A 22005-nucleotide genomic window follows, 5' to 3' on the forward strand; every position below is an offset into this window, starting at 1 on the left:
TGATAGAAAAGAAAAAGAAAAGAAAGAAACAGAGTAGAAAATGAGGTGATTTTTTAGGTTGTTTGGTTGGAAAGAATATGAAAAGAAAAGGAAAAGAAAATAGAAGAATTATGATTTACAATTGCTATTTTACCCTTGTAATTTTTTTTATAAATAATTTATATTTCACTTTTTAAATATATGATAATTATTTATATTATAAAAAGTGCATTTGTAATATTTATTTAAACTATTACTTCCTCTATTCATATTTAACTGTCTACTTTGGGTGGAGGCACGCATATTAAAGGTGTAATTAATTTTTTTGATTTTTAGAAAAAGTGAGGATTGTTTTCCTAGTTTACCCTTTAAAGTGTGTGTTATCTCTCCTCATTTATTGTTCTATTAAGGACATTATATGTAAAAACATCATTTAATGCTCTCTTGAAATGCTAAGTGAACAGTTAAATAGGAACCAAAAGAATTCTTCAAAGTGGACAATTAAATAGGAGCGGAGGGAGTATAATATATATTTTGTCGGTTAATCTTAATATTACTAGTGCAATAACTCGTGCGCTGCACGGAATTTTGTGTTGAATTTTTTTAACAAATAAATTAGTTTATATATATATATGAAATTTTAAATTATAAATAAGTCAATCGTATATAAGTCAATAGTATTATAATATATGAAGAGAAAAATAGAATAAATAAATGAAATTGTGTTGTTTATATTAAACATTTCCAAACACTTACTTAAACACTGGTCTGTTGTTTGCCCGACTCATCCAGTATGCAAAGTTTAAGATCCTTTCTTGAGCGTATTCTAGAGAGAGTTGCATATAACTGACCATGACTGAAGGCGGGTCTCGGAAGGAAGAGTCTAACCTGAGATAGTGTTTGTCATTAGCTTTTGTTTATGGTCATCGCAAACCATACTGCAATTGGAAACTGTGTTCTTCTGAATTTAATTGGAAATTTGGAATCAGAAGGAACCAAGTATATTCTTAAAATGTGCACTTTGTCATTAGCATTTGTTCCCGTGATAACAGTTGCACCAATAACACGTTCACCATGGTCATCCACAATTAACATGGTTCCATTGCATAAACCTGTTGTTTAGTATATATTTCTCAAAAGCATGATTGTAGTACCAACTTTCAATAATAGTTTGTGGTTTGAGATTCCTGAACTTTCAGTGTCGTTCAAAATTTTGTGGTAAACCACTCACCTCAGATTTCATAATCATCAACAGATTGCAAGGCAGAGTTAGAACTCAGATATTCATGTTCTGGTGCAGTTATCATGTCAAGCATGTAAGTGTTAACAGCCTCCAGTGTAGGGGGTCAATATTGCTCTATCTTGAAAGAATTGCAGGTCTTTCATTTGTGTGGAAGGTTAGGACATGCATATTTAATCAATTTCATTAATGGGTCAGGACTAATTGGGATGAACAGATCTGGCTGAATTTGAACATCATACTCTCTTGCTCCGGAATCAGGATTATCGTCATTTTTAATTTTAAGAATCTAATATGCAAACTCTTTGATTTCTTTTGCTTCATCAGCTGTCTCAGCTGCGGTTAGCTACATGTTCTTAGACAATATGGCCCACTTTACAATGCTTCCACAATGATGAAGAGTTTACAGTAGCTTCCACAACTTCCTGTCTGCTTTCTCTAGTTATTACATGTAGTATTTGTCTAAATCACCTCCAATTATTACTACTTTTCCTCCAAAAGGTTTATGTACGTTGTCTTCATTTTTCAGCCTCATTAAATCTCAGACTGTAACATTTAAAGCTTCGAAACAAAAAAAAATCAGCATTGGAGCTTCATCCCATATGATAAGGTTTGTTTTTGCTCGTAGACTTCCCTGCTTTATATTACATGTTGAGGTCTCTATACCATCTGATGGAATGAAAAATTTAGAATTGAATGAGATGTTCTGCCTCCAAGCAAGAGTAATGATGCTATGCCACTGGAAGCAACATTAAGCACAATTAGTCCTCTTGATCTAAGTGACGTGGATAAAGTGTTCAAACAAAAGTATTTCCAGTTTCACCACAGCGATATAAAAAGTAGAAGCTTCCTGAGTTTGAAAACACATATGTGACAACCCTCTCATATACAGACTTTTGCTCAGGTGTAAGCATATTAAGAAACTCTTCATATTGTATCTTTAATACATCATGTTTATAGTTTAGTTCATCGACAATAAATCTATTGTCAAACTGTAGGACTTCATCATATTCTAGAGATGGCAAAGATGGGTAATCATTTAGTGACCTACTTTTTCTTTGGAGAAATTTCTCAATTTCAATGATACATAAATTTTTCAAATCAGCATCTGCGATTCGTTGTCATGCAGGCGAGAAGGAAGATTGACTAATGATTTTTAACTGTATCGAATATAACTAATTTTGTTCACACACTTTGCATAACTATCATGCGCAACGTGATTTTCTAAACTTTTGAATTTCATTTAAATTAAATCCAAGAAATAATTATGTTATTATAGAAACATTTCTTGATCATTTTCCGATGGAGCAAAAAAAAACATTTCATGATCTTAATAATATAATTTGAAAACATACATACCTAGATTTTGAAATATTTTTCTTCTAGGGTGTAGAATTCCTTCTGATAAGAGAAGCCATTATGCATCCCAAACATCATTAGGATTTGAGATTAAATTCATCATTAACATTCTTACAAAGAGTTTCTACATTTGTTCTTCGGAAGCTAAATAAGAGACTTCTTTAATTGCATCTATATATTCTTTGCCATATGTTAGCAACCCTAATTGATCGCATGCTTCCTTAAAAGTATCATATGTTATCCCCTTCACTGTTCTTATACTTCTATATGATATACAACCATATTACATAGTTAGTAGGAATGTAGGATTCTCATGTAATATAACTCTCTGATTCATGGGGGGATATATTGTAGTCTGCCAATTTTAAAACATCTTTTTCTTGGTTTTCAGATTCTATCTTTTTTATGATAAACAAATCTACTGAGAAATTCAACATATGTTAGATTCCGTTCATCCTGGTATTTCTCATTAGCTGCAAACCAAGTCATAAACATTGTGGATTTTGTACCACTCGTCTTCATCATCATTATAGTATACCAAATATTCATTTGGAAGATGAAAAATTAGTTTTTGCAACGGCAACCATCGTTTGTGTATGGTAAAGCCAAGTGTTCTCCAAGTTGCTTCACACGGAGAAAAATAACGACAATCATAATATTGCTTTACCTCGTTCACTGGCTCTTTCACTTGAGCATCGTTGTCCTTATTTGAGATTTCAAGCATTGCTCGGTATGTGCCTTTGTTGATATGTTTGAACAAATATTTTATAGCATTAGACTTGTTACAATACTCTACATTAATGTGAGCTTGATACTTCATAAGGAGAGTAAGATTGTTAGGCACAACATACCTGCAATGTAAAACATGCCACATGCATATTATAATTGTAATAAATAACATATCCGAGTTATCTTTCATTTTTTCGCGAAGTTTTGTTTTTTTAAATTAGTATCAATTTACACTTTTCGCAATGCATATTACAACTGTAATAAATAACATACATGTTATTAATTTCAATGTTTTTTCTCATAATTACAATCCTTGTTTGCCTTCTTCTATATTGCGGGTAGCCTTCTTCGTCAATAGTGGTGGTGTTCTAAAATTTATTCAGAAAGAATTTAGTGCGCACCTACCATTCTCCATGCATGGTGATTTTTTGTTTACACTACCACACGGTCCATGTATCATGAAATTAGAAACTATAGCGTGCAACTTGAGATATAACAGTGGATCAGGAAGTTCTGTAGATATGACTTTGCCAATGTCGTTCCCAGTAAATAGCTCGTGCAATGCATGAGTGTTTTTAAAATTTAAATATATTTAACTATTTTTAGTGTTTTTATCATATTTTTAGTACAAAGGCTTAAATTCTTGATTTTAAATTACTACTTGAAAATATCTCACCATAACACAAGCACTAAGTATTCAAGTCCGTAAAACTCTTGATTTCTTTATCCATATGATTGAGTCAATGAGTTTCAAAAATATATAATAGAATAATTTGATATTTTTTAATAAATCACAATTTAATTCATAATTTTAAAAATTAAAGATAATACTAATTTTTTTTTTTAAAGTAAAGATAATAATAAAGCTATTCTAAAATATTTTTCAACATATAGAAACTTAGTTAGAATAAAGTTTAACTATAGTATACGTATACTCACTTTTCTTTAATTTAATTTTTACCTCCTTTCAAAAAAAATTCACCTACTTTTTCTCTCCATCTCTTTCTTATTTTCCTATCACTATCTCATGTTATATCTTTGTTTCTCACTATTCTATTATTATCTCTCCTTTGCGCATAGCTGTATTAGATGGTGTAAAGAAAAAGTATTGATTACTATTTATTAAGTCACGTAACCTGCGAATATTAGATTGATATATACATAATAAAATTAAGCGAGCGATATAAATAAAAAATATGGTTTAAATATTAGAGTTAACTGATACTAAAATTGTCTCTAGACTTCACGAGGATAGCCTAGTTATTAGAGTTAAAATGAGGAAGATACCATCATACCAAGAAGAAATAATTAAGCAAAAAGCTTCCTCAAAATTCATATCAATGTCATCTGAAGCCATCAAACATTTATATGTTTTTCTTCTTCTTTGATAATCTGCATCAGATTAATAAAAATACTTCATATGAGGATGAAATTCAGAAACCGCGGTTTAAGAATTGGACTATTAAGAGGCTGAAATCAAGAAACTCAATGTTTGAGAGAATCCTGATGCATAATCTTATTTGTACAAATTAAAGAAGGTTTAAGAATCTTGGTACTTCTCCTAGATGGTTCTCATAAGCAAATTCATGAATCAAAGAGTGAAACCATACCAAATAGAGGAGCATCCGGTCCTTCGATTCAAACTGATTAGTTATATAACCAAATCTCTATTTGATCGTAGTTTGAAAAAATAAGTAAAAACTGCATAACAATATGAGAATAATGCTTGACTTACTATCTTTTAAATGAAAAAAATATGTACTTTCCTTTAAACGACATACCAAATTCCTTGTCTCTCTACCCTTAAAAAAATCCTTGTCTCTCTTTCAATTATCTTTAAATTCGTACTCTCTCATACAATGGTATTTTTTTAGTAAAAAGATTATTCTAAGATCTCATGAGTGGAAATGAAGGCCATAATTCATGACTCTTGTTACTGATTAATGAAAGACACTGAATTATCTCATATTCTAATAATTTGAAAAATTGAAGAAAAGTCAAATGAACAGAGTCAGAACTCTCTCCTCACAATGCAATTTTAAATCGTGAATGAGAGGGAAAAAATAGGATTGTTATATCCTCCGAAACAATGAGCTGTATAATCATCCGAAAAAAGCATTAATGAGCCTTCTAGAATTTTTTGTTCAAGATACAACCTAATATCAATTAATTTTTTTTTGACTTTTTTCTTTTACCAAACTTACCCCTTGAATGTTTCAATTAAAAAAAATCAAATGTCAATTTCTTTCCTTCTCTTAGCGCCGTTTCTTTTTAGTAATTTAAATAATTATAATGTTAAAATATTGAAAATATTTGAATACTAATTTTTTATTTAATGAATAATTGATTAAATAGTTTAATTTTTATAGTGTAAAAATGTTTTACACTAACACTCAATTTTTTCTCAAGGTATCTCTGAAGTTTTGAGATTATGTTAAATGAGCGTGTCTCTTTCAATAAATCATTTTTCATACACACTGTTTAAGGATCAAATTCTGAACTAAATGCTTAAGTAGTTCAGCTATCTATCAGTTGTGCTAGATTTTGTCCGAACACTAAAAATCAATTATACTACCAATGATTACCTTCCATTTTAATTAAAATAAAAATATAGTTACTCATGTGGAAAAATAAATTAAATAATCTCAAGGTGGAACTTTTTAAAATTTGATTTTTTTTAAAGAAAACACTGATTTCGTTCTTTCCAAAAAAAAAGCTCAATTTTTTAATTTTTGGAAAAAGAATCTTAATAACATATGCTTCTTTTTGAAATTTAAAATGTTTTTTAAACTGATTGTAAAATAGATTTTAATAATTAGACATTTTATATAGTATTTGACCACATTTTAGTCATCCTATTTAGAAGCACTGGTATTAGGCGGTATTTTTTTAAATATTAATTTTTTCAAAAAAGTAAAAACTGATTTTGTTTTTCTCTAAAAAAGTTCAATTTTAAATTTTGGAAAATGCCACATAGATTTTGTCAAAATTACCAATTATAAAATTTAAATTTTTTGAAAAAATAAAAAATAAAATACTGATTTCGTTTTTTTTCTTTCTAAAAAAGCTCAATTTTAAATTTTGACATTTCAAAAAAAAAATATTAAAATTTTGGATAAGGGAAAAAAGGTATTTTCAAAATTACAAATTATAAAATTTTTAAAAAATTAAATTTTGATTTCGTTTTTTTTAAAAGCTCAATTTAAACTTTAATATTTTGAAAAAGCTTAATGAATGTTCTAATTACGGCAAGATTATGATTTTTTAATGGTTTATTGAAAAAAAAATCATATATCTGCAAATTAGGAAACATTGACCCTGCCAAAAAAATTAATTGTAAACAAATCAAAAATGGTAAAAAGATTATTACGGCAAGATTATGATCAAACCACATGTGACATCTTTTATTGATTTACTGATTTAATTTTTTATTTTTTTAATTTCTTTATTTATTGAGTCATCAATATGGACCAATGAAAAGTCATCAATATGGACCAATCAAAAACTTACATTTGGAAAATCATTGTAACAGCCAATAGAAGAAAAACATGTGGAATTTAAGTTGCAATATGACCCACTTTGGTGGATGAGCCTTATATATTATTAAGATTTTTAAAACTAAATAAAAGTAAATTAAATAATGTACGTATTAACATGGGCAATGATGACTTTTTTGTCTTATTTTGTCTTTCCATGCTAGAGAGGAAAATGTTTGCATATAGGGCACACTTTCATTTTCTTTCTTACTCATTTTCTCATCTAACCAAAGGAAAGAGAAAATACATTGATTTTTGTGTTTTCTCTTTACTTATTTACTTGCTGACGAATAATAATATACTCACACCTCTCTTTCTCTTACATATCATTTTTACTCTTTTTTCTTCCTTTCTTTTTTTTACATTTTTCGTCACAACACCTATCATATCTTTTAACTCTCTCTCATTTTTTTCCTTTCTCTCTCCACCATGTGGAGGTGGAGAGGTGCGAAGGAAACATTTTTGCTTGCTCATCCTTTTCAGCCCAACCAAATGAAGCCTAAAATTGGAGGGTCACGTCCCACTTACAATGTATGATGTGCTACTCGATAAGATCTTGAGATTTTCTTCCTAACATCAATCCTGACTTGAACGTAAAGTATCTTCTGTAGAGTAACTCTACACCGTGGACTAGGAGCATCACTATTATATATCCCCAGGGCACACCAACGTACATCGTTGTCAGCTTCGAAAGGGGATCTCGTTGGATTCTCATATCAAATAAAGAGATATTACATTAAGTTATCATACATATATAAACCTAAGTTCTTCATACGCTCAAGATAAATATTATGTAAAATTATCACAGTCTCATGTGGCTCAGTAACACTTTAATATATGTCATGAGTTAAAATTTATAAGACACGTGTTAAAATATTGTTGTTACTTTTGGTTGTCTGCATTTTTTCAAAAACAACCTGATGTCGAAGCAGATGTTGTAACATCGTGCTGTGACATTTGTCCCTGCAGACCTGCTGTGTGTTTGAATGGTTTTTCTAGAAGCTTTGGATTGATTTCGTGATAATCAAGTTAGGGTTATTGAAGAAGCTTCTATTTGTTATCTGGAATATAATATAGTGGAATCAAATCTGTTGAAGAAGATTTGATTTGGTTTAAATTGTGATAGATGTTATCTTTTGTTCAAATCTTATTTGATAAGATTTGTTACTGGTTTAAAAGATTTGTTCCAGATTTGTTTTATGGACTCTATTTTCGTGCAAGCCCATTGAAGATCAAGACCAGAAGAACGACTATTTAAGGAGGCTTAACCCTGGTTGCAAAGTGTGCCTTGGGCACCCAAGGATTGAGTTTTAGGATTGTATTTTGTGAGTCCTTGTTCTGTTATTTTGTACACCACTCTACTGCCTCCATTGATCTTCATATGGCATAGAGTTGGTTTGTTTTAGTTTAGTTGTAATCTCTTCAAACATGTGTTGATTGTTGTTACCAATCACTGTGGCAGTGATTGAGAGAAAGTGAGAGAGGCTCTCATACTTAGGTCGATATACTAAGTAGAAAAACACTGGTAGATTAGGAAGTTAACTATGAACTGAGGTGTTCATGAGTGTCTTTAGTTCCTAAATCTTGATATAGTGGATTTCCTTTCTTTGGGCGAATCCCTCCAGATGTAGGTGATGTTGCACCGAATTGGGTTAACAATTCTCTGTGTTCTTTATTGTTTTTGTTTATTTAATACTGTGCTGCACATCAGTTGTTACTGTTAGTCAGTTGTCGAACCGGTTATCCTAGCATCGTGTTCGACATCTGTCCTGTGCGAGAACCATAATTTCAAATATAATTAAACCACTTAAACTATAATCATTTTCCCGTGTAAATTATGAGTGATTTAAATAAGTCAAGAGACATACTCCCTCTAATTTTAATTATAAGACATAGTTTTACATTTGTTATGTTTCTAAATATATGACCTTTTACAATAATTCAGCACAAAGTATTGTACTCTTTCATATATATCCTTTGGGGTTGTCTAAATGACCCTAGGTAAAAAATGGGTTATATCACCCAAGCCTAAGTGGTCCAATGATATTATTACATATGTCATTAAAAAATTCCAACTCATGTTACATGTGTTATCATAGAATCCAACTCATTTCATTTTTTTTCCGTCAAATTCATTTTATTAAATAATTTATTTATACTTTGAACCTTTCAATTAAGAAAACCTACTAAGAAAGCTCTTTTCCAAAAAAAAACTAAGAACCCTAATTCCCAATTTTGAATGTCTGTTTCAATTTAGGAATAAAAGTCCCATTGATAATCACCGGAAATTTCAGGTTGAATTATTGTAATAACAATATTTCAAGTTGGTTGTTTTATTCGCCGTCGACTTTTCATGTGAATCCATGTCAAGTTAATCAGATATATGAATTATGCATCTTGTTGTTTTACACCTTCACCACATTTTGTGCCAGAGATGCATGCATGTTTTTGCTTCTTAAGAACAACTTTTAACTTTATTTTTTTTATTATAACTTGTAACTTTATTATTCTTGCATTTTCCGCTTTAGTGATTATCAATGGTAGGAACGGTGAGATTTTTATTATTGTAAATTGAAACAGAATATTCAAAATTGGAGATTAAGGTTCTTGATTTTTTTTAAGAAAAAGAGGTTCTTTGTGTAATTTATTCTAATTGATGGGTTCAAAGTATAAATAAATTATTTAATAAATTAATTTGAAGAATAAAATGAATAATGAAATGAGTTGGATTCTATAATGACACATGTAATATGAGTTGGATTTTTTTAAAGACAAATGTAATAATTACATTGGAACACCTAGACTTGGGTGATTTAACCCATTTTTGACCTAGGGTCATTTAGACAACCCCATATCCTTTACATTAATTGTGTGTTTTTATTTCCAAAATTTTAATTAGCACATACCATTTTTTTTTTTTTTGAAAAGAGAATAATATATATATATATATATATAATGTTGAGAAACAACCCCTCTCAACATGGGTAAAATAATCTAACTAGCAAAAGCTAGCAAGCAAGCAAAGGTGCTTTAAACCCCTAAAGTCATAGAATAAACCCCACTAGAAAAGACCAATAAAGTCGAAAAACAGCAACAAGTCAAATGAAGCTGTTCGACACCTACAACAACGAGATTCATCCTAGACGATCAAAACAAACGAACTAGAAGCAAAATAATCAACCAACACCCACGCCACCAAGGTTTCAAGTCAAGGTCCAAAGCCGCGCTTAAAAATCACTTGGAATAAAACATAAACACAGCCAGAGCTCCTTCCATAACAAAATGTCTCGAAAGGCAGGCTGATCGACATACCAATATAGCAAAAATCCAAGGCATCTTCAAGCAAGAAAAAACGCAAACAACCATCACTGCACAAAGAAAGCCACACTCTTCAAGCCAACCAGCCACAAAACAATCACCCACAACCCCTCGAACACCACTCCTGCCACGCTGATGGAGACTGAGCCCAACGGTAACCCACATGCCAAAAACCACGAGGAAACCCCATGGCGGCGCGCCAAAAGCACCGAAACAGATTTGAAAACCCACAGGGCCGCAAACCAACAACCTCAGATCTGTCGGGAACGAGGTGGGTCACCGAAGAGACAAAAGGCACCGACGACGGGAACTGGAGGGGCGAGAACACACGAGGACGAGGAGAAGCCGAACAGGAAAAGGAGACGCCGCCGGAACAAACCCAGAACTGGCCTCAACAGGCAATCACAGATCCGCGGCCGAGGAACGGCGAGGTTCCGGCGGAGGCAAAGTGAGCTCCAAAGAGACGGCTCTAGAACTCCAAACCGAGCAGGGCCCTACGCCACCACACAACGCCGCAAGAATACCGAAACCCATCAACGAAGGGATCGCCGAACTGAGATAGGAAGGCAAGGATCTGGGCAGATCTGGCCCAATAGGCAAGTACAGATCTGCCAAACAACTCACCGGCGACGACCACGAAAGCAAGGCGAGGCGGCGGCGGGGCAAAGACAAAGGCACTGAACTGAGAGGAGAGGAGACAGCGGGATAAGGGAGAGAGGAAGCTCAGTTATTCAGCCATGGAGAAGAAGAAAAACAAAAGGAAGAAAAGGGAGGGGTTACCGCCGCGCCGAAGGGAGGGGCACGGCGGCAACCCTAGCAGATGAAACGGGAGCGTGAACCAGAGAGAGAAAGTTAGAGAGAGGTTATTAATTAATTTGGTGATAGCACATACCATTAATACAATGATTATTAGTGAGAGAAAAAAACAAAGGGTAAATATGGAAGAATGTATACATTTTTTATAATCAATACATTAATTAGACATATTTAGTGCTTCCCTAATAAGCGCATTTTGTTGTATTAGGTCTTATAATTAGGAAAAGATAAAATATATAGATGAAAGGACAATTATAGTATTTATGAGTTAGTGTTTAGTTGTGAGGATGACTTCATTTTTTAATACACTTGTTTTAGGTTTCAATTATTCTAATTTGTCTATACTAATTTCTAGGGGGAGAAGAATTAGCTGACTCTCACCATTTTGCATGATTGTTGTTTAAGGTTTTGTATATAGTTTCACAGTTCAATAATTAATATATAATTTAACTATAATACTTTTATTTAAAGTTTAGTACTATTAAAAAGAGAAAATGATAGGTACGTGTTCCGATATGAAACCAAGTCTAAGAATTTTAGAGAGAAAGAACAAGAGAGAATTCAATGTGTGTGTTTATAATGAGATCCTCTGTCGCTTGGGCAGGTGTCTTATATTCATGTATTGGTTTTGACCCGCTTGGAGTCATGGGTTGTCCGACCCACTTATTTGAATACATATTTCCTAAGTTCTTCACGCTTATTAATGCGTCCTATAATCTTACATGCTCATATCAGACAATAGGTCATAGTTATTAATTATTTAATTGGTGCAAATTATAATAGATAAAAATAAGATGTTGTATGTAAAAGGTACAAAATATTAAATAAGTATATATATGAAAATAATGTAACAAATACCCTTGAATTTTTAAAATAAAAATAGGTTTTGGTAAGTTTTTTAATCACTTGTTGTGTTTGCTGGCTTAAAAAAACACTTGTTGTGTTGCTAGCTTAAAAAAAACACTTGTTGAGTATGGTCTCATGATTTGCTCCTCCGCTGGGTTATGTGATTACACTTTACAAAATTGCGTGATCCGATGCTTGAGCCTTCAAAGGAATAGACAAAAGTGAAACTGAGGATGAACAACCTTTAACTACATTTTTTTTATCATCATAGTGAAATGTCAACTTGTGATGCATCAGTTCAATCCTATCCGTCCATCGTAGCATTATTAGAAAGGTAGGACCCACTTCTCCAGTTGCTGTCCCGACAGGAGCCTCGGGCCTCGGCATCACGAAACCCAGGCCATGTCTGCCTGGCTGGTCTCATCTCATCAATGGGTCACCCTTCTGAATCTCAAATCATCCTCACATTCAATTCAATACACTTCTATTCATACCAATTTGTCCAAAAAACACCTATATATACATTCCAATTGGCAATTGTTGGTGTACATATTTTCTTTTATGTTCAATGTGGCAGAATATACTAGCTAAATCATATTCTCTGTCCTCTATAACTAATTTAATTATGATTATTTTTTATTCCCAAATTTATATATAAAACACTATGTCAATTTTCTCATGTTGCCCCTAATTGAAAAACTAAAATAGTTCATTGGTAAGTGATACATATTTCATAATTGAATATGGAACATTAAATATGTGCTCTGGTTGTGATCCGGTCAAATGTCTTTCGACTAGCCCATAATGGTTGAAGCTCACATTGGATGACCAAGTTCTAAGTTAGGCAGATGGAGTATTAAGCTTTTATAGTTCTAGTTTAAGTTTAACCATCTTAGTTAGTTGTTATAATTATGGCCAAATTGTTGGAACTCAAGTCATGTGATCATCATTCAATTGTATGCTAAGTATGTAAACAATTACTTCACGGTTCACGCAACTGAGCAGATAGCTAGGGACGATAACAAATATAAAATGAGTCCTCTCATTGAACACTAGATAAACTAATCATGGTTCTTATATTGCTGTTCAAAAACCAAAAGATTTTGTAGTCCGACTTAAGCGTTAGAGTGCATATTACTTGTACCACACCTGTCGTGCACCATTGCACATACTCCGCCTTTGCAACACCAATCACACGGTCGAGCATTATCAAGCCTATTCGGAGAACATCTTGCTAATTAAACCTTTGGCTAGCTTCAAGCATTTATAACGTGAGTCAGTCGTTGATGTTAAGCAAATGCAAGTTCAATTTTAGTGTCGACATTTGTTTCATGAGTCGATGCCTAATAACTAATAAGCATTTGTCCTAAATCAAATTATTTAACAATTAAATCCTTGTCTCGTAGTATCATTTAATTGAATTAATTATTTGTCTTTTTATATGTTGTTGTATTTAACTGATTAAAAAAGAGTATATACTTCAATAAAAACAAGGGCAAAACTTAGATACAGTTGCTTAGGTGCAGTTTGTACTGTTTGCCAATTAAAATATGACATGTGTAATTTTTTTTCCACATCAGATTCAACAAAATTCCATCCACCCACCCCACTCCATCTTCTTTCTCTCACCTCCCAAACCACCATCTCCTTCACAGTGAACAATTCAGAACCACATAAATGGAGCCCCACCGCACCAAGGGTGACCATCGTCCCCTCCCTTGTGTGAGTCTTTCCTTCCTTCGCCGCCTCAACCTCGTCTGGGCCCGATCTCCGCCTTGCCGTCAAGGTTCCGGTGACCTCAACCGTGACTGGCGCACCGCCGCGCCGTGCCTCGAGCACCCCTATCCCAGATCTCTGCTCATGTCGCCGGTGGAAATTGGGAACCGGGTGGTCACCACCGTCTTCAAAAATATTTTTCAAAAGCATTTTTTGTTGTCGGATCGGATGCATGACAGCATGAGCATGGATGTATCATGTATGTAACGTTCAGGAATATATATATAGCCACTATAACAAAACTGGTGTTTAGCGGCGGACATTCTGCGGCGGTTACGCGAAAACCGCCGCAAAATGCAAAATAGAGGCGCTTTTTTTTTTGTTGTTGTGAGCTCATATAAAAATACTTCAAAAGCAAGCTATCAGTTTTGTGGCTCTGCCTCTTTAATTTCTTGCTCTCAGATTGACGATTGTCAGAAAGGAGATCAGACGCGCGCCATTGCCACACTATACCAGCTTGTCTAATTAATCTTCATATTTAGGCCATTACAACTGATCACCACAATGCTTGTTACCTACATTCGTTGCTTCATTCTACACCAATATGGCTGTGATTAATTAAAACATTGTCTTTCAAAGGAATGCAATAAAGGTTAGACATGCTTTCACAGCATGTTAATTATTCATTGTTAGAATCATGTTTTAGGTGTTAAGAGTTAAGACATTTTCTTTTACATGTAATTTTAGCTCCAAAATTAATTTTGGGATGAAGCTACACATTCTACTTGTCTTGAAGATATTCAATATTATATATGAGATTTTACCATTGAATTTCAAAAGACTTAATCAATGCTAGCATCGGCCTTAGACTTTTACTTTTAAATTTTATTTTTCTATTCTGAAAAAGAAAAATTACTTGTAAGAAAAATTGGTGTTTATCAAAATTCTAACCGAATATTGATTTTCTACCACGTTTATCGAATGTTTGAATCTAGGGGTGCTCAAGGGTTGAGCCGCCAACCCGACTACCAACCGACTACCCAATCTAGGGGTGCTCAAGGGTTGAGCCGCCAATATAGGAGTAATAGCTAAGAATTGATGACCATTAAACTAGTTAATATGTTAAGAAGGTGATCTACTATTTTGACAACCGCGTTCTTTATAAAATCTAATGCACAACCACACACAAACTAAAAATCACATCAATCTTTAATAAAAAATCGTAAAGCATTAGATGTATAATTATTTAACTTATGTAATGCTTACCACTTTGTTTTTCTTTGAATTTAAGAGACTTCTTACTCATATATGTTATTCCAACACAATCATTTAGCAGTAACATTGGTAGAGAAAAACAGATGCACCCACCATATTATTGGATTAAGAAAATTCTAGGATTTCATTTGATAAGCAAGTGATATTTTTCATGTTTGCAAAACTACATTAATTGTCTCCAGCTAGTATCAGCACTCAGTTCCAGCAATTTGAATATTTTTGCAAAAAAAGAAAAAACAGGCCTCAGAAAAGTGTACTGCAGTGGTATTTAATTGAATGCCAAAGGAGGCATGTAGTACATATTTGAGCAGCGGTGCACTGGAACTGATCCAATTGCACATACATCACCATCAGCTGTTTGTGGTCACATGGCTTATGTATTAATTTAAGATGAAACATATATAGCAGCAACTCAGCTACCAGACGAAGACTCAAGGGGGTCCTCTTCCTGTGTGCAGATCACTGCTGGAGTCTGTACTCTGTACTCACTCCAAAAGAAGAAATCAAAAAACTGACACCACTCTTCAGTTATGATCAGCATTATTGTTAATTGCACTTATTGTATTATTTAAAACTAGAAAATGTTATCTTCACACCTCTCAATCTTATACCTTTAGAGAGATATAAGAAAAAAGAAAGAAAAAAAGAAAGTGATTTGATAGAAATAAAAAGAAAAAATTGTAAAAATGATATGTAAGAGAAACAAAAGTGTCAATACATAAAAGTTCTTTAAAACTTGCTAGATTTTGATATTTGAATAAGAAGCAATTCTGAAATGAGTTATTAATTAGAAGTACAATTTTTATGGGAGGAGAAACAATTTTGAAGAATTTAATTTTGGATTCAAAGTTTTTACTAATTAGATTCAAAGAAATTGAATGACACCAAAAATGAAAGAATTGTAATCTCCCGCCCTCTCTCATCTTGCTAATTTTGTTTAGTTCAACCCGTCTATGTGAGGTTTAGTTTTTAGTGTTAAAAGTTTGGGGTTTAGGTCAGTACGCCTATCTAGGCGGGTCCGGCTCGAGTCTGGTCAACATGAACAGGACTGAGCGACCCGGACATTTCAGGTAAGCTCGGCACCTCCTGGTCAACTTGGCCAATTTAGGTCAGCCAGTCTCGTTTGGGTTGGCCTGATCGATTCAGGTTGGATTTAGTGTTTAGGGATTCAAGTGTATGACTGAGTTATGTTTAGCTAGGCCCGACCTGTTCAGCCGGGCCGACTAATTGAGATTGACCTTGACCGATCAGTTTGGCCTGACCTATTCAGGCCAGTCTGATTGGTTTAGGTTGGTCTAGCTTGTTTAAGTCGACCATGACCATTTAGGCATGTCCAACCCGTTTAAGTCGAGTTTTATGTTATGATTATTGTAATAATATTTTGTTTAAAAATAACTTTTTATGTTATAAAATTATCATTATTTTATTTAAATAATAAAATTAGATGAAGAAATTCAATTACATCAGATAAACAAAGAAGTTTACAATTAGAGAAATTCCGATTTGAAAATTCAGAGGCATTTAATAATAATAAAATCGGGAGGCCAGCGACTCCATGGGTGGGGGTGGGGTCTTCCGGAATAATGCAGGAGAGTGGGTCAGTGGGTTTATGACTCGCGCGATGCATGGGAGCCCCTTTTGTGCAGAAGCTCTTGCTCTGCGTTATGGGCTGCGTTTGGCTTGGGAGAAAGGGTTCCGGAAAATTGCATGTGAATCTGATTGCTTAGAGGTAGTGAAGATAGTGCAGCGGGGTGGCAGTTTGAGCTCTCATGCCCAAGGGCATATCGTGAGCGAGGTCCGTGAGCTTTTGAATAGAAACTGGCATGTTGAGCTTGGCTAGGTGGCTCGTGAGGGAAATATGGTGGCAGATTGGCTTACAAAACAGGGCGCTTTCCTCCAATGCTCTGGGTTTAATGTTGTTGAGGTTGCTCCTTCTGGGATAGGGCTCCTTCTCTCGAAGGATTCCCTTGGTGTTGCTTAGTTTTCCTTTGTTTTCTTGTTAATCTTTCGATGTATCAAAAAAATACCTTCAATTTCTAGATTGCTATATCCAAACACATGAAAGAAAAGGACTATAGGGGCATTAAGAAAAGTTAGTGTTTGAGTGACACTTCTTTCTTTATATCATTCTTTTGTGCTGAAAATATTTCTTCATATCATTTTCAAATTTCAGAACTAACTTCATTGTATTTTGAGGTACTATTTCTGATGTGGGATTCTTCAATTCATCATCAATCATGAAAAGTAATAAAAAATTAGAAAACCAATCACTTGGACCATGTGATAACAAATATAAGTTCCATGAAAGTAAATATGGAAAGCTAGAAATTAACTATAATAACATTTTAATGTTGGTGTAAGGAATCATTACCAAAAGTCAAAAAGGCAGCATCAAAGGCACTATACACGCGTCAGCTAGACAAACTCAGCTGTCTTCCATTCGTCATTTCACTTTAAGCCACGTGTCGACCACTCATTAGCAAACCAAACATCATCGTAATAGTAGAATAATATCAACTTATACAATATATAATTTTCTTATGATCATATCTTTGCCTTAGGGCTTAGACCCTTTGTCCATTCCTCGTCTCAAACACTCCAACACTGTACTCAACAACAGACACAGAACGAAGCAGCATAAAAAGCTAAAGAAAGTGAGACATTACAAACATACTAATATCATAAATTGATTTTAAAAATAACAAATAGATTCTAAAGGTAAAGTTAATTTTAATGAGAAATTTCTTTTACTAAGTTCTGAATGTTATAATTTATTATGAAAAAAAATAAGAAATTCATCAACCCAAACATCTTCTATATGTGATTTTGAAGAAAATAAGACAATTGAACGTAACATTCACACACAAACGCTAATTATAATGTTTGCGGAAGTTAAAATCGGTTGCTTATACGTGTATTAGACGAATGTTGTAAGAATTCTATATATCCGACTGCTATGTGTGTCAATTGAGTATAGCCGGAGATCCATATTGTATTATTACTCGACTTATAAATATTGGGAAGATATAAAACACATCATCTTTATCTATGTTATTCCTTTTTATCATACATCATATTCATTACTTCTATTTCATCTCTTCCTTTTTGGTTGTTTGATGGATGTCTGCGCTATGTATTTCTCTACGAAATCTTTTCATCAACATCAATCTCTCTCATGTATATGATACAGCACACGCATAGATACATACACACACTTATGTAAAGAGACATATGGGACCATTTCACTGCGCTTAAAATTTGATCTTTATCGTGGACGACAGGATCCGACTCTGCCGCTTGACACCTCCCTCTCCATATCGATTCTTCAAACTTTTTCTCATCAATCTTCTTATTCCTTCCTCACTCATCACTTTTTCTCACCTTAATCACTCTCTCTTCGTTCCATCTCAATCTCTCAAACAGTAACTAACTAAGTAAGTACTATACTCTCATCACTCTCATGGAAATGGATGATCATCAAAATCATCACCACCACCATCAACAGCAACAACAACAACAACAGTACTCTGATCTCAGGTACACTCATTTCCCCTCTATACCACCACAGCCCACGGCGGAGCTCTTCCCCGCCGGCCACCCGAATCTAACACCCGCCGCCGCCGCTGCAGCACACCATCACTATGAGATGATGATGTTTGGTCGTGATATAATGCCTCGTTGCCTTCATGACTTTGCCTCCACTGATTCTGCTGCTGTTGCTGCTGCCGCCGCCATCAACACTAACATGACCTCCGCCACTCCAGCCACCACCAACAGTGCTTCAACTCCGCCACTTAGTGGGTTGGAGGCTGAGGCTGCGGTTGACGCCTCCACTGGAAGATGGCCAAGACAGGAGACTCTTACTCTTCTTGAGATCAGATCTCGTTTAGACCCTAAATTCAAAGAGGCTAATCAAAAGGGTCCTCTATGGGATGAAGTTTCTAGGTACAAATTCATTATTCATTATTATTATTATTTTTTTTCCCTAGTTCAAACAGTACTCATCTTAATTATATATGTTTTCAACTTCTTTTTTATTTTTTATTTTTTATACTCAACTTGAACACATGAAAATGATTCAATTGTTTGTTTGTTTGGGTTTGGAGAAATGGATGGACAACAATGGAAATATGATAATTGCAAGTTGTAACTTCATGACAGTTTTCCTACTAAGATGGCTGCACTTGGTTTGTTTTCTTTTTTAATTTGGTTACTTGCTTTTGTTTCTGGAAACTCTGATGTATGGGCAGTGAGCAATTTTGTTAACCTTCTTTCACTGGAAATGACTCTACACACTGGTATCTCTCTACTCAGTTTTCGATTATTGATCATTGTGTACTTGGAAGTGATTAAATTCATCTACCAAGATTAGTACGGCTCAACCAATGGCCCCTTTTTTTCTTTATTGAAATTTTGTACCCCTTTTTAAGTGCAAGTGCTTTTTCCCTTTTATCACTTCATTTTTTTTCTCTCTTGTTCAAAATTCATTGAACTTTTGGATCCTTTTGGTTGCACCTATTTTTCTTTTTCTTTTTTCTTTCTAAATTCTATATCCTAATTGGCTTTGTTGTATTTGCTAAAACTAGGTACCATTAACATAGAAAAAGTCAGTGCATGAGATTGCATATCATGTTCCTCTTTGGTCTAGGGTTCCATACATCTACAATGAGCTCACCTCTTAGCCTTTTGCCGTTTTTCTTACTCATATTGATATTTGGTGCAAATTTAGATTCACAGTCTAAAATATTAAAGCAAAATCACAGTGAACAATCAAAAATTAAAATAAATTGTTTCTGTCCATCATGATTTTACCTCATTGTTTTTCATATCTATACAAACATGCACTTATATTATATTTATCACTTTTTTTTCTTCTCTTGCTTTGTCACTCTTGCTGTCTGTTGCGTGTTTGTAATGTGGGATTATCGACCAACCATTAGTCTCTTTCCTTAAACTCATTTTGTTTTGCTTGTTTTGATGTTGTTCCTCATCATCAGGATCATGTCTGAAGAACATGGATACCAAAGGAGTGGGAAAAAGTGCAGGGAGAAGTTTGAGAACCTATACAAATATTACAAGAAGACAAAAGAAGGAAAAGCAGGAAGACAAGATGGGAAGCATTACAGATTCTTCCGGCAACTTGAAGCCTTATATGGTGAGAACAGTAACAACACAGCCTCACTTCCAGAAACCAATTTTGGCGGCACCACCGTCCGGTTCCAAACAAGCAACAACCACACCCTTTCTCAAACAAACCAAGACATGTTCCATTCTCATCAAAAGCACTGTGATAGCCTCAGCCTCACAAACTCCACTGACTTTGACTCCACATCATCAGAGGACAATGATGATCATAGCAATGTGGGACTCAAGGACAATGATTCCATGGAGAAGAGGAGAAAGAGGAGAAGCTGGAAGGTGAAGATAAAGGATTTCATTGACTCTCAGATGAGGAAGCTGGTGGAGAAGCAAGAGGAGTGGTTGGAAAAACTCACTAATACACTGGAGCAGAAGGAGAAGGAGAGGGTTTTAAGAGAAGAAGAGTGGAGGAGGCAAGAAGGAGAAAGGTTGGAGACGGAGCACAAGTTTTGGGCTAAAGAGAGAGCATGGATTGAAGCAAGAGATGCTGCTTTAATGGAAGCTTTGCAAAAGCTAACAGGAAATGAAGTAGTTATAAAGACTCAATCTCATCATGAGGGTATAATGGGAACTGGCATAATTCAAAACCAGAATAATGAAGATGCTGAAAGCTGGCCAGAATCTGAGATCACAAGGCTTGGACAGTTGAAAACTGAGATGGAGGCAAGGATAAGGGAAAGTGGGTGTCCAGAAGAGGTTATGTGGGAGGAAATAGCTACCAAAATGGCTTGTTTTGGATATGAAAGGACTCCTTTGATGTTCAAGGAGAAATGGGAAAGTATGAGCAACTGTGCTAGGAATATTGCCAAGGACATTGGAAACAAGAAGAGGAAGGAAAACTCAAGAAGTTGTTTTTACTTTGATAATAACAATGATCACCAGTCTTCTCTATATAACCAAGGAGGTGCCTTTTGTGATGTCAATGATCAAAGGCAAGGGACTGGGAGGCTGCAAACAAATGATGGTTCTTCACCTTCTAATTCTAATGTTGGAAATGTTGTTGGGGCTGAGAGCTGCTTCCCCTTCTTGATGAGTGAGGGGGGAAATTTGTGGGAGAACTACAGCTTAAAGATGAACAAAGCAAACCAAAACTAATTAGTGCATGCTTGGATACTCGGTAGATTTTTCAAGTTGGAAGAAAAATTGATTCTGTATGAAGTTGCTTCTATTAACTTTTGTCGGAGCAAAATTTATTTTGAAAGATCTGAACTCTATGAGTGAACTAAGGTTGACTCGTATGAGGCATTAATGTTTCACAGCCTTTTATGTAAGATGATCTCACATTTATGTAAGCAAGAACTAACTGAAGTTTTTATGTATAGAGACTGATGATGCATGTCAATCTTATAATATTTATGGGAATTTAGGTGAAAAATAATGTGTTCAAGCCACAAGTTTAATGAGAGGGAGAGACATGTTGGCAATATCATTGAAGTGTTGGGGTATGGATATATGACACTAATTCAGGTGAGTTTTCTCTCCAGCCAGATTTCTTCTATGCGTGTGCAAATGGAATTGCAATTGTTTTACTTCACATGTTTCCTTACTCCTCTGGCATGTTTCTTTTTGTGTAAGTTTGGGATATTGAACAGTGCAGGCCTTTAGAGTTTATTTGCTGAAGGCGTGTAATTAAGGTAGCAATTTCCTTAATATTTTAAGGAATGGAGAGAGATTGATGTATTAACGGATACTGTTTAAGCAATGGATTTTTTTTTGTTTTTTGAAACTTGCAATGGATATTGTTACTACCATATAAAAATAGGCCTAAATTTTTTGTTTGTGAAAGATCGTTTGAATTATAGAACAAGCATTTATTGATACTTACTTGTCCAGATTAGGGGACTAATGAATAGTAACAGCTCTCGTGCGTGTGTTTTTTCTGTTTGTCTTTTCTTTGCTTGACTTTACTTTGCAATTGATCTGCAAGCAGATTTCAGCAATTTAATTTACTCTAAGTAAGCCATGTTATGTAAATTAAATACAAAAAGTTGTAATGGAGTGCTAGTTATATGGTATTTAGAGCTAATCCAGGGTACGTACAACTGAAAAACA

The 22005-nt window shown here is 34.2% G+C and overlaps 1 protein-coding gene across 2 annotated transcripts; it reads left to right on the plus strand.

Annotated features, from left to right (window-relative positions):
- The first annotated feature begins 17813 nt into the window (after positions 1 to 17813).
- On the plus strand, positions 17814 to 21903 carry LOC130730233 (trihelix transcription factor PTL). Of its 2 annotated transcripts, XR_009016270.1 has the most exons (3): positions 17814 to 18759; positions 19812 to 21241; positions 21321 to 21903. XR_009016270.1 is itself a non-coding variant. In XM_057582182.1 (2 exons), the coding sequence occupies exons 1-2, from the start codon at positions 18275 to 18277 to the stop codon at positions 21046 to 21048; spliced, it is 1722 nt and encodes a 573-aa protein (XP_057438165.1). In that variant the 5' UTR covers positions 17814 to 18274; the 3' UTR covers positions 21049 to 21295. The 2 variants fall into 2 exon arrangements, 1 of the variants encoding a protein (XP_057438165.1); XM_057582182.1 differs by lacking the exon at positions 21321 to 21903 and having other exon boundaries at positions 19812 to 21295.
- Positions 21904 to 22005: the final 102 nt, after the last annotated feature.

This window comes from Lotus japonicus, chromosome 1 (genome assembly GCF_012489685.1).
Source record: "Lotus japonicus ecotype B-129 chromosome 1, LjGifu_v1.2".
Taxonomy (NCBI): Eukaryota; Viridiplantae; Streptophyta; class Magnoliopsida; order Fabales; family Fabaceae; genus Lotus; species Lotus japonicus.